Source organism: Neovison vison, chromosome 3, assembly GCF_020171115.1.
Source record: "Neovison vison isolate M4711 chromosome 3, ASM_NN_V1, whole genome shotgun sequence".
Lineage (NCBI taxonomy): Eukaryota > Metazoa > Chordata > Mammalia > Carnivora > Mustelidae > Neogale > Neogale vison.
In genome coordinates this window covers 209,637,581-209,662,396 of record NC_058093.1, presented here as the reverse complement: position 1 = coordinate 209,662,396, position 24,816 = coordinate 209,637,581, and the positions used below count along the sequence as shown (strand labels likewise).

Below are 24,816 nucleotides of genomic sequence, written 5' to 3'. Positions count from 1 at the left end.
GAGAGGCAGGCAGAGAGAGAGGAAGGGAAGCAGGCTCCCCGCCAAGCAGAGAGCCCGATGTGGGACTCGATCCCAGGACCCTGAGATCATGACTTGAGCCCAAGGCAGCGGTTCACTGAGCCACCCAGGAGCCCTGCTGGTTGCTTTCTGTATGATTTCTATTATATCTCCGTTTATCAACTATACTCATAGATGTGCAAAAATATGCTAGAACGGGTTGGTTGGAAGCCCCTGTGTGTTATTGCTTCGGACTTCGGTTTACTTCTCGTAACGCGGGGTAATGAGTTTCTTGCTCTTGATTTACATGGTTATTTTGAGGATTATTTTAAATAATGGATGTGAAAGCTCTTTGGAAACTAGACCAGGTCATATTATACTAAGTAACATTGGTTAAAAAAAAAAAAGAAAAGAAAAAGAGAAACCAAGCCCCAATAAACTCATCACACACTCCCGGAAGGCACTTTGTCCCGCCCCGGAGAAGACCAAGCTAGGTGAGGCCGAGCGGCGCGGCACTCGGGGAAGGAGGCAGGAGCGAGCCGTCACACAGCGCCACCTGTCGGCGCCGCGCGGAGGTCCCGCGACTCGGCTTCCTGCCGCCCCGCCCCCAGCGCCTGGGACGCCAAGCCCGGGCGCTCCGAAGGCTCGCGGAGCCCGCCTCGAGCCGCGGCCGTGCACTCGGGAAGCGAACTCGGGGCCGCCCTGACCACAAGCGGGGCGCCAGGGCTTCCCTGATCCGCACCGGCCGGCGTGCCCCTGCCGGGCGCCAACAGCTTCGCGGCGCCTTCTCGGACGTTGCTCGGCGGGGGGTTGCAGGGAGCCGCGGCGCTAAGGCCTTGAGCGGAGAAGAACGTCTAGAAGACAGTAAGGCTGGCACGAACAGCCGAACCGTTGAGGAAGATACGGCCGAGGGTAAGGTTTTGCTTTCTTGCAGCCACTGTACGGGACGCCGGGGGTGGCCAGCGGGGGTCTCCGCCTCGGCGCGGGCGGGGGCGGGGCCTGGGGCGGGGCCGAGATCTTCGCAGCCACTCAGTGTCTCCCGCCCGCCCAACGTGCCAGGGATGACAGCGGGGTGGGGGGGGAACCCGCTAGGCCACGTGCGCGGAAACCGGAAGTGGCGGGGATGCCCCGCGGGCCAGAGGACTGGTGAAGTGATGGCGGACAGGCTTCCCCGGCGAGGCTTTACTTTCCGATCTGCCTCGCTGGGTGCCTGGCCGCCCACTGCAAGCAGGATTCAATGAGGATTCTAACGACTGTGCTGTAATATTTAGGCTTCTAGGTTCATTGCTATTTCTTGTTACTGTAAACTGGGACCCCCTTGCCTTTTTAGGATTGAGAGTTAGCTGATTGAAAAACACGGGGTTCTGGGAATTAGTCATTTATTGGCTGGATAGTGACGATTACTTAAGGCCCGGGTATTAAATCGTCGGCGCCTCTCATTTTCTGATTTACTGATGTAGCTTGACCAAAAAAAAAAAAAAAAAAAAATCCGTCTTATTTAAGGAGGAACATTTAACATTCGAATAGCCATGGTTGACACTGTGGGAGTATATTGAAGGTAATGGACAAGTAAGAGGCCAAACTATAGGTCGGGCATATTAAACATTTTTTAATGCTGTTTTTGGGTGGAGGGAATTTAGGTATTTAATGGTGGCTTTGAAGTTAAAACTCAGACACTGGATAAAATATTTTGTTCCTAGTTAGGAATTGCAGCTGCTATTTTTATGTGTTAGGCAATATAGAACAATGTGGCATGCATATATGTATTATATGCATGCATGTATTATATATTAATATTTTATGCTATAATTTAAAAGAGCTATTCTTGAACAATAACATGTCAGTTATTTTTCTTTAGCTGGTTTTTTGTTTGTTTGTTTGTTTGTTTTACTTTAAACACTGATCAGTTTCCTTCTCTGTGTGCCCCAGGGCAGCAGCCATAAAAGGTTTTCCTTTGGAACACTTCCATGTAGGGGCTTGCGAGAAAATGTGTTCTGTGTCCCTGTTTGCCCATCTTTAAATTCCTGCCTGGCTTTCTGACCAAGGGGAACAGAACATCTCCATTTGTTCCTCCTGCTTCTATGGCTGGAGACTGTGAAGCATTTAAAGACCAAAGGAGTGATAATATATGTTTGTAACTCTAAAAGGTTTGGCACAGTAAGAATAAATGTAGGCTGTTCGCTCCACAGATGTTTATCATCACTTGTTTGCAGGCAGGATCCTGGGTGCAAGCAGAGGGGGGATGTGAGGATGGACCAGGTAGGGTCCCTAACTTAGGGAACTTACAGACTAGTGCAGTAAGAAATGTGTTCTCTCATGACCAGGACACACAGTGTGGGAGGCCTGTAAATTTTTCCTGCTGGTATATCATTTGATGAGCTCAGTAAAATTGACAGATTTACCTCAGGGCGGGTGTGTGTGTGTGTGTGTGTGTACAGTAACATTTTAGTAATTTTGCTTTTTAAACCCAAACTTGCTAATGCAAAGGGAAGTGTCTAATATGGACAGAATTCTTAGTCATTTAACCACAAGAAGGCAACACATAGAGAATATTGTCTTTATTGAAGCCACTCATGGCCTAGTTTTACATCTAGTGATAAAAGATGGATAAACACATTTTTTCCCTCATGTATTCATTGAGTGGGCAGGAAGAGCTGGCAGAAGAGCTCTCCATATTCCGGCCTGGGTAGAGTGCTCCACAGTGCTCCGATGAAGGACCGCACCCTCCTATCATTCTTGGAAAGAACCTAGTTTCTCTCCTTTGGCCTGTAAGAGCCTAGACATGGAAGATAGAGTAGCATTTTAGTTACTCGGGCTGTGTGGCTATGGGGATTTTAAGTCCTTAACCTGTTTATTATGGTTGAGATAAAAGTTCAGGTTTACATTTAGTGAGCAGAGGGTCTAGGGACTTGGGATGTCAAGTATTAGTCCAACTCAGTAAATGAGTGGAGAACAATGGCCACAGCTTCTAGATGCTCTCCGATTTCTGGCCATTATTCTCTGCTGGGCTTCATTCTCCCTCTTCCCTCTTCCCATGGCTATTTGAATCAAGTCCCATTGCTTCTGAACTCACCAGACTGAAGGCTTGCTCTCTAATCTAATCCTGCCATACTTGCCTCCTGGAAAGAGCTTTGCTTAAACAATTGTTGAGCATCATTTCTAGCAATCCCATGATATCAGAGGAGGCAGGTACTGTGACCCCCAATTATGAGGCTCAGAAAGGGTAAGTGGCTTGCCCAAGGTCACAGCAAACCTGCAGGTTGGCCTTTTTCTGGTTCAGCATAGCTCTTTGCTGCTGGTGGGTATCGTAACCTAGGATAAAATACTGAAGAGAGGGAAGTGGCTGGTTCTCTAGAGAGCTCTGAGGTTTTCCTCTTTCCTGCCAAGAGAGGTAGGCTCTGTTGTGCCGTGACTGTCCCTGTGCTGGAAATGTCCGTTGCTCCCAATTCCTAGCAGTCAGGGTGCTCTTTCCACAGGTCAGCTGCATCAGAAAATGAAAGAGCGGTGCTGTCCCTGAGGTCAGCCTGAGCACAAAGAGAAGGTCCCTTGATACCCATCTGGAAGCCACCCTAAGGTAGCAGCGGTGTCTCATTACCTAGTGTGTGCCTGGCACGCTGGTCTGGCTCTGCCATTTCTGGGGAGAGGATGGATCCCTTGCCTTCCCCATCCCTCCCTCCCTCCCCTCCCTCTTTCCCTCCTCCTCCACTCCCTCCTTCCATCCTCCCTTCCTTCTTCCTTCCCTTTCTTTATTCTTAGTCCTCTGGTTGAAGGGCTTTGTGTAGGGTATTTTTTTTTTTTTAATATATCTTTATGGAAAAAAGAACGCAGATGCTGGAGGGAAGGGCAAGGACTTCCCCAACCTTTTGTTTGTTTGCCCTTCTTATCTAAGCTGTCGCCTGGTGACAGAGGCCAGGCTCAGCCTCAGTGGGATCAAAGGTACTGGGAAGCCGGGTTGGCGGAGAGCTGGGCCGACCGACTGTCAGTACAAAGCCCTGGCTTGTCTCTGTGGGTCCCGTCCTGTTCCCAAGGGTCCAGGGAAGCTGGGGGACTGCAGTTTTGAGTCCCCTCAACCCCTGACCCCCATTGTGTACTACCCTTGGACTGCAGCCTGGGCCTGCCTGGTTCCAGGCTGCTTCTCTCCCCTGGTCGTGTTCTGCGTTCTGGATCTTAGTTACCACTGCTAAAACCGGCTTCTTAGATTAAAGGAAGTGGGTGTAGAGGAGCAATTACGAAGTCATCATTCTGGTTTTCAGCTCAGGGAGCTCAGAGCCTCTAAAGAGCAAAGGTGTGCAGGTTAAGAGAATTGTAGGGTGGGCCGCAGAAGGCTGGGCTCCTTCCTCTCCCCTCACCCTCTAAAGCCTGAGGAAACGTGAGGGTTTGGGGGAAGTTTCAGCTGCTGTGGTTAGGATTTCAGAACACTCTTGGGCCTTTTGAAAGGAAGATAGTAAAGCCATATGGTTGCTTCTGATACATTTGATTGAATCAAACCAAAGGAAATGAGATGGTATCAAGAAATGTATTCATGAGTCCTTTGAGGGTCTCTCTCTTTTAAGAGAGGATCCCTGTCCTTGGTCTCCCCAGTGAATGGTTACTAGGGGCATTTATACCACATTCTGGACTTTGATTGCTGATAGATGGGTGATAGCAGGAGACAGACACATTACTTTGTCCCCACCGGCATTCAGTTAAGTGCTAGCCTCACGGGGTGGAATCAAGCACAGGGGGGACTGTGCTCCCCGAATGACCTGGAGCCGTCATGGTTTGCACCACTGCCCCATTTTTTATCTTTAATGCCACTTTCCCTCTCAAAGATGTCCCCAGTGGGAAGATAAAGTGTCCAGTGATTCCAGTTATGGGGAACGCATTGTCTGTCCTTCGAGAAACCGAGGTGGCGAGGAGGTTCTAGGGACGAGGGCAGGGTGTGGCATGTGGTCACTGGTGGTCGGACGCGCTTGATGAAGGTAGTGTGGATGTTTGGAGTAGAACTGCAGGAAGAGCGTTGGATCCCAGATTACGTGCACTGCTGCCTTTGACCTCTTGATCTGAAAGGACACCAGTTACAATCTGGCATGCGTGTCCTGTTGCCTCTTCAATCAAGTATTTACTGTAAACACCACCATTGGAGAACAGGCAGAGGAGGGGTGATCACTTGGGCCCAGAGCCATTCCTGCCCTATGATCCTGACATTTCTTCTTTTCCAAAAAGCCACAGACCAGGTGAGGACCCAGTGCTAGAGCCGACAGCTGTCAGTGCCCCATTGCGGGGAGCCGGAAGGGCATCCATCATTTATCACTTTCAATTCTGAGGTTATGTTTTAAACTTTTGTTAAAGGCTCAAAATACATGTTTGCCTCCATTTATTTTTCTTTAGGTAAGAGTTAAAACATTTTCCATATCTCCATGGTTGGTTGTTATATAGAATGCCACCGGGCCGTAAACTAGGGACTCTTATAGGGACTCAGGCTTATGTGCAAATGTGGAAAGTGGAAACTGAATTTTGCGGAGATTATTTTGGACCCTACAGGAGAAGTGTGTTCTTGACTCCTTGCCTGTCAATCAACCATATGAAGTTTCCTGGATTCATCTTAGAAAAGCATCCACCCCAGAAAGGGATTTTCTATATTTATGGGCTCAGTGAGGATCTGTGGTCAGTGGTCCCCCACGCCTCCACTGAGAGACTTCTGGAGCTTCTTCCAGATGAGTTCTCTGCAGCTTTCAGGTCACTGCCCTTTAAGATCCTTGTCTGGAGCCTAAGGTGAGGAACTTCAGTAACATTTTTTTTTTTTAAAGATTTTATTTATTTATTTGACAGACAGAGATCACAAGTAGGCAGAGAGAGAGCGGGGAAGCAGGCTCCCTGCTGAGCAGAAGGCCTGATGCGGGGCTCGATCCCAGGACCCTGGAACCATGACCTGAGCCAAAGGCAGAGGCTTAACCCACTGAGCCACCCAGGCGCCCCCAGCATGTCACTTCTTAAAGTCCATTTGAGGTCATCCTCATGCCAGCCTTGCTCTTCAGATGTGTCAAAAGTGGCTGCTCTTTTTTCTTTTTAAATTGGAAACAAACCTCATTTATGATTCAGAAGAATCCATAACCACCTTAAGTTTCCCATTGAGAAACCACTACCCACAGATGTCTTCTAACCGAAGGCCATCCTGAATTTTAAGGCTCATATGCAGATGAAAACCCACATTCATGGAAACATATAACCCAGCTGCTGTGTTGACAGATGGGGGGCTCTGGGAGGGTCTCCCAGAGAGGTCTCCCGGCCTCTGAGCCCAGAGTGGCATGTATTCCTTGCACCCCTAAAGCACATTGTGAATATTCAGTTCTTTTGTGGGAAAACAATATGGAAAAGTGAGGAATTCACACCAGAGGCAACACGATACAGGGGGCTTCTTCGCCTGTTGATTTGTAAGGTCAGGGACGTGGGAGTCAAGTTTTGGGAGTCACGTTATACTTATTAATATTTGTCGACTGTTCCATTATGTGTCCTACTTTAACATCCTTTGGGTAGATTCTTATTTAATGACTTCCAAAGTGGTAGTCAAACTTGATCGTGTTAGTGGGAGGATCATTCTTACAGTGTAATCTGACTTACTAGCCTCGTACAAGTACTGGACACTTCATTTATTTGGGAATATCGGTGGGATTCAGTAACTTAATAGTTCTTACTAGAAGGAGAGTTTATGGCAGTGTTAAGAAACGTAATCCGATCCTTTCTGTTTTCCCCACAGGTCCATGGCTAAGCCCTGGACACCGGGTGCGCCTGACCCAAGATCCCACACTTCTCTCGCGGTCAGTTCTTGATGGATTTCACTCCTGGATACTGGAGACTCCTGGGCAGGAGACATGGCTCCGATCAGGCCGGGGTTTGGCAACCAGGATCTGTGTCTGCTCAAGAGAAGGAGTTTCTTGCTGTTGAAACTCACTGCTGTTGTCTTTGCCACGGTTCTATTTTGTGAATTTTTAATCTATTACTTGGTGATCTTTCAGTGTGATTGGCCTGAGGTGAAAACTCCGGCTCGTGAGAGTGCACAAAAGACTCTGAAAGCCATGTTTTTGGCTGATACCCACTTGCTTGGGGAAGTACGAGGCCATTGGCTAGACAAATTACGAAGGTAGGGGCTACAATCAGGAATCTTTCTGAAATTTGACCAAAGGCAGATCCCTCTCCTTCTAGGTCAGACTTGTCATTAGTTATTTTCCTCTCAAAGAGAGACATATGGGGCCTTTGACTTTTCCTTGAACATAGTGTTTGCAGAGCCTTTTTTATTTTTAAGGACCCAGGACTTGGAAGGCACGTCTGGATTAGAGTCTTGCAACTTTGGACAAGTTCCTAGGGTCTCTCCAAGCCTGTCTCTGCCTCCTTGTTTGTAACTGGTTAATACCAGAGACTTTGCAGGCTGTGTGAGGAAAATTCCCCCAGCAAGGTCTGGCACACGGGTGTGGTGGGCCAAGGTTGGCTTCCCGTTTCCCTGGGCACGGAGGAAACATACTTGGATTGGTGGTGGTCCCCTCTCGCAGTCACTGGGGTGTCGTTTGGAGCCCACTTGGTTTTTGCCCGCTCTGGGCAGCTGGAGCCGAGCAGGTCTGTGGCTGTCACTCTGGAGAGAGGATCAGGTCCTGTTTGTCCAACTTAGACCGGCCCAAGCAGAGTCCACCTGCTTTCCCATCAGAATTCTTTTTAAAAAATTTAATTGTGTTAAAATACACATAACGTGAAAATTACCATGGTCAACAGTTTTAAGTGTATATTTCAGTGGCATCACGTACATTCACAGTGTTGGGCAGCCGTCCCCGCCAGCCAGCTCTAGAATGTTTTCTTCTTCCCAAACTGGAACTTGGTCCTTGCTAAATACTGACTCCCCATTCCCCATTCTCCCGGCCGCTGCGCCCGCCATGCTGTTCTGTCTCCATAGATCTGACTCCTCTGGGACCTCATACAAGTGGAGTCATACAGTATTTGTCCTCTTGTGTCTGGCTTATTTCATTGAGCAGAATGTCCTCTGGGTCCATCCGTGTTGGGGCATGTGGTAGAATTTCCTTCCTTTTTAAGGTGGAGGGATAATTATGTTGTGTATTTAGACCACGTTTTGTTTCTCCGTTCCTCTGTGGATGGATACGTCTACCTTTTGGCTGTTAGGAGTTATGCCCACCAGAAGGTGACTGATGGGGCTTTCAGCCATCATGGCAGCCAAGCTCTCTTCTTTCCCCTGGAGGCCCCCCAACCCTGACCTCTTTTCCTCATCATCTCTGATAAACAGGTATGATATGTTTATCTGATAAACAGGTCTTTATCCTTGTGAGCAGGAATATCCTTGGAGTAGTCTGGATATGGATGAACCTTATGCTGAGTGGGAGGGGGAAGAGGTGTAATGTCCCCAGGGGTGAGAGGCAAGACAGAAAAAGGAAAGCTGGAGGGGCTGCCGTGCTTCTGTACTCAAGAGTTTGAAACCACAGCAGGCACGAGATAAGGGCCAGGGTGAGACTTCCTTTGCTTCCATTTGGGCCTTACCAGTTGAGCTTTCTTCCCTGCCCATTGTTGCTGCTGTTTCTAGATCTTTCTTCTCCAGGGTGAATTACATTCATCGAGAAAAACAGCACTGAATTTTGGGGGTATCTTGAGTGAAGGTGTGCACATGCAGCAAGCAGTTTACGTGGGGCCTGGATGGTCCTTGCCGACCTCAAATTACCTTTCCCTATTTGTGCCCCGGGACGTCACAGTCCCCTTTGGTAGGGGAGAAACAGCCGGGATGATACCTTAAAAAGGAGGGAAGAATTGGGATCCTTAGGAGAATGACACGGGTCAGAGTCGGTCAGGGAGTGGGGAGGGTGGTTTGAGAAAGCGTGGACGTTTGAACTCCTTCTAACTGCCCTGTGAGAGAAGGTTTTACAATTCCTGCTCACCAGCGAGGAATAGGAATCAGAGGGAGTGGGTGACGTTCTCAAGGCCGTACTGGGGGTTATAGGTGGGTCTGGGGGGTTAAGCCATTGCCTGTCAGGTTCAAGAGCACAGGCTTTTTTTAAAAATTAAGATTTTATTTATCTGAGAGAAAGAGTGAGTGAGAGAGAGCACGAGCTGAGGGGGGGAAGGTGGGGCAGAGGGAGAAGGAGACTCCCCACTGAGCTAGGGAGCCGAATGTGGGGCTTGATCCCAGGACCCTGGGATCATGACCTGAGCCAAAGGCAGATGCTTAACCAACTGAGCCACCCAAGCTCCCTCCAGGCTCTTTTCATTGACTTGTCTTACCTATGGGGTGATTCCTTGGATATCTGAAGTCTGCAGGGTTTACAGTCTTGGTATTGGCTAGTCTGATTCTCCCATTATCTTCCCCCAATTCTGAAGGCAGGCAGGAAGTTGAGGTCCTTCAAGAAGTGGAAGTTGAGGCAGATGCTATCCTCTCCTCTCTGGGGTATCAACTCAGTCTACATGGAGTGTCTGGAAGCTGAATTGAGCTCTCCCTGAACTTTGGGGCTTGTTATGACTGAGGGATGGCTTCTGGGGTGCAGTGTGGTGTCTGATCTGTGTGTGCCATGTGGGGGGAAGTCAGCTTTTAAGATGCGTGGGTGGGGCAGCCTGACTCTCCCTCAGACCCTTGATTTCCCACACTGAATCACACGTGGACTCTGACCCTTGCTAGTGTGGGAAGGGAATGCAGGGGTGAGGCTGTGGAAGGAGAATGGGACATTTGGTTGACTTTTTAAATGGCCTGTAAGACAGATCTAGGCTCCACATAAGAAAGAAACTGATGCTGTGCTTTTCTGTGTTGACCTTAGGGAATGGCAAATGGAGAGAGCTTTCCAGACAGCTCTGTGGTTGTTGCAGCCCGAAGTTGTCTTCATTCTCGGGGACATCTTTGATGAAGGGAAGTGGAGTTCCCCCCAGGTAGGGCCCCGTGATCCAGCCACCCTAATCCTGCTTTGAGGGTCCAGGGCAGGCAGCCCAGAAAACCCATGAAGCAGTATCCAGGAGGGTTGGAGGTTTTGCTCAGCACCAACATTAAACACATGTAGTCTATCTTTTTTTTTTTTTAATTCTTTCTTTTTTCTAAGATTTTATTTATTTATTTGACAGACAGAGATCACAAGTAGGCAGAGAGAGAGAGAGGGAGAAGCAGGCTTCCGCTGAGCAGAGAGCCTGATGTGGGGCTCGATCCCAGGACCCTGGGATCACAACCCAAATCGAAGGCAGAGGCTTTAACCTACTGAGCCACCCAGATGCCCCACGTGTAGTCTATCTTGATGATTGTTAGGGTCCATATCTCCTGCCCGTCTTGAGTTAGGCTGGCTAATCATAGATAGTTGACGCTTGTACCATGCCGGGTTAGGGACGCTGACCTTGTGCCATCAAAAATTTGTGTATAACTTTGGATTCTCCCAAAACTTAACTACCAGTAGCCCACTGTGGAGTGGAAGCCTTGCTGATAACACAGCGTGTATGTTACATGTTACATGTATTCTATTCTGTAATCTTAGGATAAAGTCAGCTAGAGAAAAGAAAATGTTTCTAAGAAAATAGTAAGGAAGAGAAAATACGTTTACAGTACTCTACTGTCTTTATAAAAAAAAAGTCCATGTATAAGCTGACATACGCAGTTCAAACTTATTTGACTGTCAACTGTATCTGTTTACGTAGGAAACAGGTAGATAAGTCAGAACTCGCTTTGCTGGAATGTACATTCCCATGAGCCTCTCGGGAAAGGGAAAAAGAGGCAAGGTGCGTAAATTTGATTGTCACCAAAATTATAAAATACATATTGAAATGTAATTTGACTTTACACTGGATTACTTAGCCATGAAATTATGAGAATTGTGCTATAATTGTGACTGCTACTCTCCTTTTCTTTAATTTTTTTTTAAAATTTAAATTTATTAGAGAGAGAGTGAGCTGGGGAGGAACGAATGGAGAGGGAGAGAGTAACTCAAGCAGACTCTGTGTAACGTGCAGAGCCTAACACGGGGCTTGATCTCACAACTCTGAGATCATGACCTAAGCCGAAGTCAAGATTTGTATGTTTAACCGACTGCGCCACCCAGACACCCCTCCTCTTAGCAGAAGGAGTCTCAGGGACCTGGTGTGAGGTTCTTGTGCCTTCAGGGGACTCCATCTGGGCGTTGAGGTGACATATGCCTTTCTATAACCAAAGAGAAGGGCTGTTCTCACTTTAACTGTCCAGTATTTTACTTACTGTATTCCTGGAATTAATGGAAAATAGAAAAAAGCTGTTTTGCTGCTTATGAAAATGTTTGGTCATAAATGGTTTTAGAAGTATTTTTCTGGGGTGGGATATTTAAAAAAAATTTTTTTTTAAACTTAAACTCAATGTAATTAACATAGAGTATATTACTAGTTTCAGCAATAGAGGTCAGTGATTCATCAGTTGCATGGAACACCCCGTGCTTGTTGCATCACGTGCCCTCCTCAGTGTCCATCACCCAGTTACCCCATGCCCTCCACCCCCCGTCCCATCCAGCAGCCCTCAGTTTGTTTCCTAGAGTTAAGAGTTCTCTTGTGGTTTGTTTCCTTCTCTGTTTTCATCTTATTTTATTTTTCCTTCCCTTCTGTTATGATCCTCTGTTTTATTTCTTAAATTCCCATATGAGTGAAGTCATGTGGTTATTTGTCTTTCTCTGACTGACTTATTTTGCTCAGCATAATACCCTCTAGTTCATCCATATTGTTGCGTATGGCAAGATTTCATTCTTTCTGATGACGGAGGACTATTCCGTTGTGTTTATATGTGTGTGTACCACATCTTTATCCATTCCCCTGTCATTGGACAGCTGGGCTTTTTCCATAGTTTGGCTACTTTGGACATTGCTGCTATAAACATCGGGGTACAGGTGCCCCTTCGAATCACTGTGTCTTTATCCTCTGGGTAAATACCTAGTAATGCAGTTGCTGGGTGGTAGGGTATCTCTGTTTTTTTTTTTTTTTTTTTTTTTTTTAAATTTTTTTTTTTTATTTGACAGACAGAGATTACAAGTAGGTAGAGAGGCAGGCAGAGAGAGAGAGAGGAGGAAGCAGGCTCCCTGTTGAGCAGAGAGCCCGATGCAGGGCTCGATCCCAGGACCCTGGGATCATGACCTGAGCCGAAGGCAGAGGCTTTAACCCACTGAGCCACCCAGGCGCCCCTTTTTTTTTTTTTTAAAGATTTTATTTATTTATTTGACACAGAGAGATTACAAGCAGGCAGAGAGGCAGGCAGAGAGGGAGAGGAGGAAGCAGGCTCCCTGCTGAGCAGAGAGCCCGACGCGGGACTCGATCCCAGGACCCTGAGATCATGACCTGAGCCGAAGGCAGCGGCTTAACCCACTGAGCCACCCAGGCGCCCCGGGTAGCTCTGTTTTTAACTGAACCTCCATACTGTTTCCCAGAGTGACTGCACCAGTTTGCACTGGGGTGGGAGATTTTTAAAAAAGCCATTCTCATTTCCCAGGATAATCCAAAAGCTTTACAAAGAAAGTCTTGATCCAGATCTGATTAGAAACCCGCTGTTTGGAGTGCCTGGGTGACTTAGTCAGCTAAGCGTCTTTTTTAGCGCAGGTCATGATTCCAGGGTCCTGGGATTGAGTGCCTAACCAGGCTCTCTGCTTAGCCGCGAGCCTGCTTCTTCCTCTCCCTCTGCGTACCCTCCCCCTGCTTCTGCTCTCTCTGTGTCAGATAAATAAATAAAATCTTAAAAAAAAAAGGCAAGCCACTGTTTATAGGGCCTCATAATTAAATATGAGATAATGGAAATAGTATATGTAACAAGTAAATAGTTATAAAATGAAGTTGGATGCATATGTTGCTTTTACAATTTGAGGGTAGCATTTTATGTTTTTCTTTTTTTAAAAGTTTTTATTTATTTGAGAGAGGGAGAAAGAGAGGAAGAGAAATCGCAAGTCGGGGTAGAGGGGCAGAGGGAAGAGGAGAAGTAGGCCCTGCACTGAGCAGGAAGCCTGACATGGGGCTCAATCCCAGGAGCCTGAGATCCTGACCTGGGCGGAAGGCAGGTCTTAACTGACTGAGCCACCCAGCACCCCTGTTTTTGTTTTTCTAATTTTATGTTATTCTGCTTTTATCTTATCTTAACTTTAAATATTATCTGTTAAAGTGAAGTTTTTGTAAATGTATTGAACTTTCTCTCTAGCATGGTTCTCTGGTTTGGGCGTTACTTAAAACTCTTAGGATAAAGCTGATTACTCTCCAACTCCGTATTGTCTTCCCTGTGTCTGTCCAGTTGATGTTTTTCGACTTAATAAGAGCCAGAATGATAGAAACATAATTCTCAAGCTTTAATAGTTAAAGTAAATGTCCGAATAATGTTGAAATATTTGTTGGATTTTGTCTTTCTTTCCTCTACATTCTATCTGTTCTCATTCCCACAGTGGTAGCCACAGGAAATGATAAAATGAGGGATGTGCTCATCTTTGTTTTGCACGTGAATTTACTGGACATTTCCTACAAGCCTGTTCTCACAGTGTGTCCCAGTCTGGAGTGATTATTAACCTGGGGTCCATGCATGGACTTCAGGGGACATTTTTAGGGGATCTTAAAATAATGGGTATATAATTGCCATCTAATGTTTTAATATGGGGGAATACCATTTAATTAAAAGCTGGCATCAAATTAAATCATGGAAATATTAAGTCTTAGAAAATACAGTATGACATAGAATTAGAAATTAGGTTCTAAGGCATCTGGGTGTCTCAGTTGGTTAAGTGACTACCTTCGCCTCAGGTCATAATCCTAGAGACCCAGGATGGAGTCCCGCATCGGGCTCCCTGCTCATCAGGGAGTCTGCTTCTCCCTCTGACCCTCCTCCCCCATCTTGTGGTCTCTCTCTCTCATTCTCTCTTTCAAATAAATAAATAAAATCTATTTTAAAAAGTTAAAAAAAAAAGACATTCTTAGTTCTACATTAACTCTCTGGGCATCTGATTTGGAGGGGGAATTAATGTCTCATCATCAGAATAGGGAGCATTTTTTTTTTTTTTTTTTTTAAGCCACAGGGAAGAGAGGTTCTCTGGGTCTCAGCAGTGATCCGTTTTTCCCCATAGGCCTGGGCAGATGATGTGCAGCGATTTCGGAAAATATTCAGACACCCACGTCATGTGCAGCTGAAGGTGGTTGCTGGCAACCATGACATTGGCTTCCACTATCAGTAAGTCGTTCAGTGAAGCATTGCCCCCTGAGAGCTTGGTTAACTAGAGCTTTAAACCTGCCACCATTCAGGTGAGAGCCTTATTTGTGCTGGGGGTGGGGACGGACATTTGTCCTTGAAAGATGGAAGCACTAGGAGCATGAACTCCACAGGGTGAAGATTTTTGTCTTGGCACAATGTACACCTTTAATGAATCTCTGTTGAATAAATGATTTGTCTGTGCCCTTGGGTGATGAACTTGAAGCTTACAATTAATGACCAGTTATTTTCTTTGGGACTCAGAAAACAAGACCATTTCAACTTTTGTAAATAGTATTTTACATAGTGCTTATGATGTGTCAGTCAGTTTTAAGTATTGTATTTTTTTTTTATTTAAATTCTAGTTAGTTAACCTGTGGTATAATACTAGTTTCAGGAATAGAATTTAGTGATTCATCACTTATGTATATCGCCAATGCTTATCATCACAAGAGTCTTCCTTAATCCCCATCCTGCATCTAGCCCTCCCCCACCCACCTCCCTCCGGCAACCCTCAGTTTGTTCTCTATTGAAGAGTCTCTTAGGGTTTGCTTCCCTCTCTCTCTCTTTTCTCCTTTCCCCTATGTTCATCTGTTTTGTTTCCTAAATTCCACATATGAGTAAAATCATATGCTATTTGTCTTTCTCTGTCTTATTTTGCTAGCTAGCTTATTTTGCTAGTTCATATTTTTTGATGGCTGAGTAATATTCCATGGCTATAGACCACCTCTTATCTATTCGTTAGTCGATGGACTCTTTCCATAGTCTAGCTGTTGTGGATAATCTTGCTATAAACATCAGGGCTAAGCACTTTACTTCCATACATCAACTCATTTAATCTTTCTAATGGTCCTGTTACTTTAACCATTGTGCCGGTGGGGAAACTGAGGCTCTGGGGACTAAGTCACTTGCCCTAGTGCTTGTGGTCACTCAGTGGTGGAGGGTTTGCCCTGACAGCCTGGGCCGGCTGGAGCCCTCACCTCACGAGGCTAGTCCAACACTCAGATCCCGAGTTATTTTCTGTGTTTATGCTAACTCTTAACAGGTCCTTAAATGGCTTGCTCTGAAAAATGTTTCTTTTTACAATTGAATCTAGGATGAGCACATACAAAATAAAACGATTTGAGAAAGTTTTCAACCCCAAAAGGCTGTTTTCTTGGAAGGGAACGAAGTGAGTATTATTTGTAAATTCTTAGGAAGCCCTTTCCTTCCTTTGGACTTCTTTTTCTAAGGGAGCCATTGTCCTGGGTTGGAGTTGGGCTCCGTGTGGCCTGCTGTACCATTTCAGATGAAGGCACCGCAGGGCTCCTCCCTCCCTGATGGTCACCATCAGGGTCACCAGTCCGGTGTTCCTTAATAAGCTGCAAGTGGACTGGCCAGTAGATGACTTTGCCTGGCCACTGAGGGCATTCCCTTCCTGCCTGCCATGTCCCTGGGTGCTAGAACATTCATCAACCCACTCAGTAAAGGATCTTATTTTTATTTGTTCAAAATGTACTTCTTTTCCTTTATAAAGGATGCCCTCGTGGGTATGCTGTCCCAGGATTTAGGGGCGGGTATGTTCACCGTCCTTTAACTGTGTGCCACCCCGACACAGCCTTGATTTGTAGACCAAATCCTCCCCACCCTTTGCTCAGACCATGAGCTCCTCCTCTGTGTGGCCATTCTCATGCCATCCCCGGACGCTGTCATGTCAGGGTGTGTGTTCCCAGGGTGGTGGATAAGACTGTACATGTTGTTCTGGTTGCAGACCTACTGGAGGGAGAAGAGATGGGAGAGGAAGGCTCTTCCTCTTTCGATCATGGCCCCCGTGGGTGTCCGGCGCTCATGGCTTTGGCCATGGCAGCTCCCTGGGTCCGTCACAGGAGATGACCCGTGACACTCCCAGAAACGGGTTCTCCACCAATGCTCACTCCTTCCCTCCCTTTACCTGTAGTAATGAGTCTCTAGCAGCTTCCTTTTCCTGAGTCCTGTGAAGACCGGGCACAGTTTCAGTTCTTTTTCCTTAGGCATAGAGTTGAAACACACTGATCGTATTTCAAATCATTTAGTTCGCTCCCCATTGCTAAGATTCTTTAAATTTCAAGCGGTGTTTACTGACAGGTGCCTTCTTCAGGCCCAGCTGATATGTATGTAGGAAACAAAAGCAAAATCCTGTTTAACGGTAGTCTGTACAGATCTAGGTAAAGTGGTTTGTAGAGGGCAGCCATCCCTGGCTTTACCAGCATCCTGGTTTGGGGTCATCTGCACGCGTTAGCTCTGGCCATTGCACCCCCTCCCCGCCCCGCCTTGCCCTGTCTGCTGCGTGTACAGATGTTAGTGAAGATGACCTGTGCTTCACTGTTCAGGGATTTCTCACACATTCAAGGTTCAAACACCTTTGACTGTGTCTTAGGCTCCCCTCCCAGTATAACGCTCTGATGCCTTCTTAGTGTCAACTCAAACCTAAAACAGGTTAGTTGAGGCTTCAGGCCGCTCTGGGATGGGTTTCTTCACACTGTGGCCCCTCAGCTTTTGTGTCATGGGAGCAGAACTGCCAGAGTCCGGACATGGGAAGCCCAGGGGCCCTGACTGTCCGCTTGCTCCCTCTGCCTCAGTTTCGTGATGGTCAACAGCGTTGCCCTGGAAGGGGACGGCTGCCACATCTGCTCCCAAGCAGAAGCTGAACTCCTGGAAATTTCTCACCAACTGAATTGCTCCCGTGAGGTAGGAGCACCTGAAGGCACAGGGGCTTCTGTTCCGGCATCTTCTACGGGGGTGGTCACTGCACCTGGTATTTCCTGCATCACTCAGCTCCCTCTTCCTTTCCTACCGCTCAGGGCTCGGGGACGCCGGCTCTGCCAGGTTAACCAATTTTTCACCAGCAGGAACGTGGCTCCGGCCCCTGCCGAGATGTGCCGCTGCTGCCCGCGTCTGCCCCGGTGCTCCTGCAGGTGAGTGGGGACCACGCAGCTCTGTCTCCCCGGATCTGGTCCAAAATGGCCGGGGCCCCCTGCTCACATCTGATCCTCTAATATCTGGGCAGCATTTCCCACTTTACCGGAGGAGCGATGCTAATTGTTCTGGGGAGGATGCTGCACCTCTGGAAGAGCGGGGCATCCCCTTTAAGGAGCGGTACGACGTGCTTTCCCGGGAGGCCTCTCAGCAGGTTTGCGGGGGAGCGGGATGCCTACCCACCCACGGGACTGACGGACCGCCATGGACAGCCACTGGCACACTTGGAGGCGGGGTGGGGGAGTGGGGCATTGGGGGGGTTGGGGGGTGGGAGTGGGGGCTTAGGTTTTCATGTCCTCCTTTGGTTCCTCCCCTGCCCCCAGTAATTCTGTTTCCTAATATCAAGAGAGTAATAATATCCTCAGCTATTCTTTAGTCCAAGATTTGTTCTCAACTTAAATGTGTTTGAAAATGTGAATGGAATTTAAGAGTGAATTTTGGGGGACTTGATTCAGATGAGCTTACTTATATGTTTATAACTATATTTATATTATAGAAACACATATTTGTATAGTGGATGATATACTATATCACACAATAGAAATATAAAATAAATTTATAAAAATATTTGTAAAAATATAAAATTTGAGAGAAGGACAGAGTCTCCCTAAAAGCCTGAGCTTACTTCTTGATAGGGTCTCAGCCAATTAAAGGATGTTAAGGAAAAGATAAAGTCCCCGACCAAGTAGGGATTTTATATTTAGCTTCATGAGATAAGTGGGTGGCTGGTCGCTGCGCCCTGAGGAGACTCTGTGCAGGCACTGACCACCTGTTGCTGTGTTCCCCCACCCCACCGGGTATGGTAGCTACTTTGGTGGCTGCGGCCACGTCTCATCCTGAGTGGCCACACGCACAGTGCCTGCGAGGTGCTCCACGGGGTGGGAATTCCCGAGATCAGCGTGCCATCTTTCAGTTGGAGGAACAGAAACAACCCCAGCTTCATCATGGTAATGTGAACGTTTATTTTCATCTGAACGCTCGCATAGAAGTATTGAAATCAACACAGTAATCAACTATTTAATTGCTGCAATCTGTAAAAACATACAAACGCTGTGAATACAAACTTGCCCTCCTCCCCATGTGCTCTTGGTTTGATTCCCAGACCCCCTTCCCCATGCCTCGTGCCTCTCTGGGGACACGTGAGCGCTGCATGGCCCTGGAGGGGGTGGGGTGGGGGGCTGGGCATCCTTCAGAATGCGTCAACCCCATGGACCTGGTGTGGTCCTCAGATAGGAGGCTCTGCGTGTCTAATTTTCAAAGGAAACCGGAATCTGTCTTCATTGGCCAGACGCCATCATCTTATGTCAGGAGAATGCTACAGCTCTGGCGAGTGCCCTTGACATGTCACTTCAATTAGTGGCTACTTTTACTTCATGAAAAGATAGGGAAACCCTCATGTTTTCAAGTTCAAAGTGAATGAGACCACTCCTCTGTGTCACTCCACACCGCAAAAACACTTATAAGAAAAGCCCACTGAGGTGCCCCCGGCCCATGCATTTCTGGGTAACAGGTTGCTTAATTTAGCAGAAGTGGCATGAGAAATGGCCTTGTAGTCCACGTTTCTCAGTGCCCACTGATGTAAAGTCTCCTTGCGTCTTGCATCTCTGTCATGTTGCCCAGTGCAGTATAGGGGGGGACCTGCTGTGCCAGGGGCTAGTTTCAGTGGAGGGTTCAGCTCCACTCAGCACGCTGGGAGCCTTGCCTGCATGTCTCCACCAGTGCTTCTGGTTGGTGGGTGGTGGCTTGTGGAGGCCCAAGGCTGTTCCCCTTCCTCTCAGGAGGAGAGCTACTTCCTGGCCTCACCTGACTCAACCAAGATGGCTGCCTTGCCTCAACTGTGTCTAAGTCTGTTGCGTGGCACTGTGGGAGGGCTCTCGCTGCAGCATTAACCTCCTCATTTCCTTTCCAGGGCAGTATGACACCCACAGAGTACGCCCTTGCCAAGTGCTACCTGCCTCACGAGGCTACCGTTCTGGCCACATACTGTGTAGCAGCTGGGCTCCTGGCGGTCCTCCTGTTAGTCCACTCCAGACTTCTGCCCTCACCTTTTCTTTTTGGCTGGAACCTGCTCAGAAAATTTAAGACAACGTAAAGAGCAGGAGACTTGTGTATTTCGTCATAAGTAACAAAGCCAAAGAAACTGGACCTTGGGCAGGGCTCACGGGAGATGAGGTCAAAGGAGGCGGTCTTTATACACATCACGGAAACTGTAAATCACTGATGCAAATTCCTGCAGAATAAATAGTTGATGGTACTGTTCTCATGCTATAAAAATGGAACGTGTACTCTACAACAAGTTTTGTCTCATTTTATCAAATATATGTATAATCAAAGATCGTGTCTGTACAATATGTAAAAGCTATTAAAGTCATCACTTGCATGCACTAGGCTGTCCTACCTTCCCCAGGATGGAGCTGGCGGCCCGGGAACACACTCAGGGTTGTATGTGCACAAACACTGGGTTTGCTTCTGTCCCCTTACGAAGTGATCCACAAACTCCTATTATATATGATAAAGCTGTACACTTAAAATAATAAAAGTACAGATGTCACAAGCAGGAATATGTTTTTGCAGACTTTTGTACTTCTGTGCTAATCATGGAATCGGAGTTTTAGAGAAGGTAATTTTCTCTCCAGCAGACCAGGCTGTTAAGATCTGAATGTAATGCCCGTCCATGATCCAAAGAGACTTGAAAAAAAGGACTGGGAAGTGGCTTTTGGTATTTAAAAATAAATGTGTTTTGATAATTTTCCACCAGATAAAATGTGTTCTTTCTGTGTGTCTTCTGTGAGCCTGGCTCTGTCTCTGAATAGGAAGCTTAGTCCCAGGGGGACTGCTGAGGGATAATGTATGTAAGAGCGCACAACTTTGCTTTTTGGGCACACGTGGAGGGTGCGTGGCTCTGGAGTTCTTCCATGTTCTATGTTGAAAGCGCAACGGAAAGAAAATAATTGCCAGTTTATGTGTCTCATTTCAGATCAGGGTTTTACGCAACAAGGATGAGAGGTGCAGAATTGAGTGATGCTGATGTAAATTATGTGTTTATTACCCTGATCGATCATCTGGAAAGTTGTCATCCTCTCTTTCCTGGAAAAGTCGAATTTAAATCTGGATGCATTTATAAAGGATTATAAAATGCTGCCTTCCAGAGTAAACTTTAAGATATTAAAGGCTAAAAGGAAATGAAGTGACGTCAGTGAGGCTGTCACTTCTGGATTTGTGTTGTTGAAATAGAACTTTGGACATCTCTGCAGGTTATCTTGGACCCAAGAAAACTGCCCTCCAAGCGTGGCTGTGGACAGAACATGTAAAGCATCACTGCTATAGTAATTCTTGCTTTCTAGATCTTGTACCGTACTATAACTTATAAGGCTGCATTTGCAAATCTTTCCTCTGTGAGAAACAGCCATAGGTTTTTGACTCTGCATTTCAAATAAAGGTTTCATAATATTTCTTCTTCAAGGGGCAAATGGAGATGCCATCCTTTGATTCTTAGACTGGACACAGACATTGACGTCCTCAGTTTCCTTCTTGCTATTTGCTTACAATAGAAACTGTGGTCAAGTGAGTGGTGCAAAAGCTTCGACTAAGGGAATGCTTGGCCCATTTCTACTCAGATGGCTTGTAAAAGTCTTTAAATTGCAAAAATTCAAAAGGCATTGTTTGGAGGAAAAGAAAATCCTTGGTTTCTGTAAGAAGCTTGTGATGTGGGTACAAAATTGTAAGATGTGACTAATGCATGTGTATAATTATATATATGTGTGTGTATATATATTTAATCAAGGATATTTTTAAAAGTACTAACCTGATAAAATATTCTAAATCCTACAGATACCATTCTCTTTTTTAGAGCAAGCAGCAGGTAATGTTGACATTTAGCTGTTCACAATAAAAACACGGTTTCTTTACAGATAGAGCCGTAATCAAGGCACAAAGACCTACAAGGACTTTTGAAGGAGTTATATAAAATAATATTACATTTGGTGGTCTGTACAATTATAATAAACCAGCCATAAAACAACAACAACAACAAGGTATGGAAGGAGACTCTTGTCCAAGCATAATCAAAGTCTAAAGAATCATTTTGAGACAGGACAGTGGTGCATGTGGTAGGTTTTCTGCCTAAATGTAAAAGGCTCCAAGTAGGTCCAATCTAATGCCTGAGGTCGGCAGTGACTCAAAGAGGACTGAAAAGGGAGTTTCCCTCCCCTCTGTGACTTGAGGTCTGGCCTCGCTCTTGGGCCAACTCAGCTCCGAAAGGGAGGCCACTTATCCACCTGACCGCATCGTTCCCCTGCTTCTACAAATCGTGCTTGATAATTTGGAAAAAAGGGCCATTGCTCCCCCATTTATCAAGCTCCCGCTGAATCAATAAAGCACTGAGTGGATGAATAAGAGGGGCCCTCGCCCAGACAGACTTCACTGCAGCACCCCACTGCGTGACAGCGGTGGTCTGCAGTGACACGGATGGGTACAAGTGGGAACGCTGGGGAAGGTTGTGCTCAGTGAAGAGGAAAGCTACAAACCAAACCCGAGGGGAACAGAGGTAGCCAGAGGCTTGGTGGTCACACAGGAGCGAACACAGAACAGGATAGGCGGCAGCTGGATGAGACTGGGAACTGCCTACTTTTGACCACGGCTTGGGGGTGACAGTGCTGGAGTAAATGCTCCACCTGGCAGGGTGGCCAGGGGAGGCGAGGCGGGCAGAGAGAAGGTGCGAGAAGGCGCGCCCCTCCCCCCTCCCCGCCGGGCTGCCTCACAAGAGTTCGTACTGTTTGAGGTGCATTCTCTGGATAATGTCACGGCAGTCGTTGAACACCCTGCGAATGTTCTCAGTGTCCACGGCGCAGGTGAAGTGTGGGTAGCAGTAATGTTTGCCATCCCCTGTGGCTGTGCTGATCCTCTGCGAAAAAAGAAAGAAAAGCTGTCTGTGCGGTGGGGCCCTGGTTACCGTGCCCATGGGGCACGTGGGAACACTGGGGCCCCCACCCCATTAGTTCTTGGAGAAGGATTTAGGCAACTCTTTGACCAAAGTTAAGAGGATCTGGGGTTGTGGTGTGTTGGACACAGGAACACTTAGCTGTAGGCACCGCTGGAAAGTCAAAGAAACTCACACTTACCTCTGCCCACAGAAGCTTAGGGTTCAGTTGAGATAGGAGACACCTTTAAAAGATGGCCACTGAGAGAAATCAGGGTAGAATTTTCCAGAAATGAAAGTCAGTCCTAAACTAGCGCTATCAAACAGAACTTTCTGCATAATGGAATTATTCTCTATTTGCCTTGTCAGTATGGGAGCCCCTATTACTAGCTGATGCAACAGAGATGGATTTTTTCATTAAATTTGATTAAGTTTAAATATCCACATATGACTAGTGGTTCCAGGCGGATTGCACATTGGTCACGCTGCCTCCTCCTCCACCTAGAACTTGAGTGTTTCCTGGGGGTGTCCTCTAGTGAGCAGTGGGAGGTTCTGTGGGAGGTTCATGGCTTTTCTCCCAGAGGAGAAAAAGCATGGCTGGTCATGATTCACAAGGACATTGTGGGGTGACATGCCCAGTGCACTGAGAAACTAAGTGGGCACATGTGGAGAGAGCATGTCATGGCTCTCTGTGTCCTCCCCACACCAATTCATATGCTGATGTCCTAACCCCCAGCACCTCTGAGTGTGATCATTTGGAGACAGGATCTCTTTTTAAAGAAATAATTAAACTAAGTAACTAAGTTAAACAGTGGTCATGTGGGCGGGCCCTAATCCCATGAAACGGGTATCCTCATAGGAAGAGAGGAGATTGGGACACACAGAGGAAAGGCCATGTGGAGACGCCAGGTGAAGATACAACGAGAAGGTGAACATCTACAAGCCAAGCAGCGAGGCCCCAGAAGAAACCAATCCTGTTGACCCTCTGATCTCAACTTCTAACCTCCATAAGTGTCAGAAAGTAAATGTTGGGTAAGCCCCCAGTCTGTGGTGCTTTGTTATGGCCGCCCCATCTGGGGAACGCAGAGGTCAGGTGGCGCTCTCTTCATAGGTGCCCACAGGGATCCCTGCACATCCTCCTTGTCCCTCCCCACCAATCCAACCCCTCTTCCTGCAAAGCATCTTGGGAATCAGCTATTGGAGAGATGCTGAGACCCCCAGCTGGGCTGTCTAACGATGCTCTTCAGGTTATGCAAGTCCTTCTGGGAGGACTTATTTTTAGCAATAGTCAGGCTTCTCTTGAGCAATTACAACTTTTACAAGACCAACGGACCCTGAAATGTGTGGGTTAGACAGAGGGAGCCGTACAGCACTGGGGGAGGGACAGGCACCTGGGGAGGAAGTACGCAGTGGGTAAGAAACAGGCTTCCTTCTGTACTAATGGGACGGCTTGTCTCTGCCTGGGGCCACAGAACGTAAGCCAGAGCCACTCCAGAGCGTGCCGCACTCAGCTTATCTCTAACCGTTTCCTGGCTTTTCTAAACCTTTCATTTTACATGAAAGAAACGAGCTTGTCAAGGAAAGCTGGGCCGTTCCAGACTCTGCCTGACTGGCGGGAGATGATGTTCAGGGTAAAACGGAGGGGAGCCCATAAAATACCAGGATGAGAAGCCCAGTTAAAACACACAGGCTTCTACCAGATGCCAGAGCATCAAAACACAGGGTACAGGATACTGACCTCCCGCTCTGTCTTTGAAACCTTCTGCTCTAAAAGGTTTGGTGCTGTCTACTCTCGGGGCCCCTCCGGCCCAAGTCTGGGCCTGGCGGGCTTGTGGGTGGTTTCCAGTCTGAGGGACAGGACCACCTGAAGGTGAGAAGGGGAACACTGGGGGCTGACCACCCAGTCCTCCCTCCCTCCTGGCTCCTGGCTCTCTCCATTCTGAGTTCCTCCCACGGGGAGATGATCTGGGCCTTCCCATTGTGGGAGGAAGTGACCTGACTGGGACAAGCCTCCTGGTGGCCAGCGTCTTACTCATGGGAGGACATGTAAGGAGGCCACTTGGACAGTGTGTGGCCCTGTCTCACCGAGGGGCTCTTCTCATTATGCCTTCACCCTCTCTGCCCAAGCCCACCTTTCCCTCCTCAAGGCCAGGTCCCCCCATCTACCTCTCCCTCTCCATGTACAGCCCGTATTCCCCATCCCGTTTCAGGGCCTTTTATGGCCAAAGTTACTGTTTTGCCCACACCTGCTCTGTCCAGATTCAATACAGATCAATAACCATGTCTGCAGCCCCCCCTGCTTCCTTCGAAGTCTGGGGTCAGGGCTCCCAACTCAAAACTCATCAGACGACTCACTGACCCAGGCAAATTCCACCATTAAAAAAAAGAAAAGGTGTCAGTAACCCCCTAGGCTTTTATTTCCCTGGCTTGCAAACTGCACACGAGCCAGACTACGTCCATTGTTAGAGAAGAAAAGATTTCTGCACGGGGTAGTGGCACGGGGTAGTGGCACGGCCATTCATTTTGGGAGGGGGAGCCCTGTTTCTAATCTTTACATGGCTATTGTGCACACTTGGTTACCTTCCAGTTCTCATCAGGTCAGCATTTTATGGGACACTCTCTATGTGCTTTTCTATTTTATGGTCTTGCAAGATGTTCCTCAAAAAGGGAGTCTGTGATACTCTACAAACAAATTCACCTTCCTGAAGAGATTCGCCACGCACACGGGCACAGCAAA

The 24,816-nt window shown here is 47.3% G+C and overlaps 2 protein-coding genes across 10 annotated transcripts in view; one reads left to right on the top strand and one right to left on the bottom strand.

Annotated features, from left to right (window-relative positions):
- The first annotated feature begins 620 nt into the window (after positions 1-620).
- On the top strand, positions 621-19,451 carry MPPE1 (metallophosphoesterase 1). Of its 7 annotated transcripts, XM_044243629.1 has the most exons (12): positions 1,134-1,555; positions 3,474-3,571; positions 5,047-5,213; positions 6,734-7,117; positions 9,777-9,885; positions 14,046-14,149; positions 15,264-15,338; positions 16,765-16,873; positions 17,032-17,100; positions 17,193-17,315; positions 17,968-18,108; positions 19,071-19,451. In XM_044243629.1, the coding sequence occupies exons 4-12, from the start codon at positions 6,849-6,851 to the stop codon at positions 19,251-19,253; spliced, it is 1,182 nt and encodes a 393-aa protein (XP_044099564.1). In that variant the 5' UTR covers positions 1,134-1,555; positions 3,474-3,571; positions 5,047-5,213; positions 6,734-6,848; the 3' UTR covers positions 19,254-19,451. The 7 variants fall into 7 exon arrangements, with proteins under 7 accessions (XP_044099570.1, XP_044099563.1, XP_044099564.1 ...); XM_044243632.1 differs by lacking the exon at positions 5,047-5,213; XM_044243635.1 differs by lacking the exons at positions 1,134-1,555; positions 3,474-3,571; positions 5,047-5,213 and adding an exon at positions 621-909 and having other exon boundaries at positions 17,035-17,100.
- A 543-nt stretch (positions 19,452-19,994) lies between these two features.
- GNAL (G protein subunit alpha L) overlaps positions 19,995-24,816 on the bottom strand; it is a 139,294-nt gene continuing 134,472 nt past the window's right edge. For all 3 annotated transcript variants that reach the window (XM_044243638.1, XM_044243636.1, XM_044243637.1), the window contains one exon: positions 19,995-22,064. In XM_044243638.1, the coding sequence (XP_044099573.1) occupies positions 21,918-22,064 (147 nt within the window). In that variant the 3' untranslated portion in view covers positions 19,995-21,917. The remainder of the gene's footprint in view (positions 22,065-24,816) is intronic.

Excerpts from the sequence above, each read along its gene's own strand:
- MPPE1 (XM_044243628.1), top strand. The coding sequence starts at position 6,849 with ATGGCTCCGATCAGGCCGGGGTTTGGCAACCAGGATCTGTGTCTGCTC. Across the intron at positions 16,874-17,031 it reads AACTGAATTGCTCCCGTGAG|CAGGAACGTGGCTCCGGCCC; the intron begins GTAGGAGCACCT and ends ATTTTTCACCAG. Across the intron at positions 18,109-19,070 it reads ACAACCCCAGCTTCATCATG|GGCAGTATGACACCCACAGA; the intron begins GTAATGTGAACG and ends TTTCCTTTCCAG.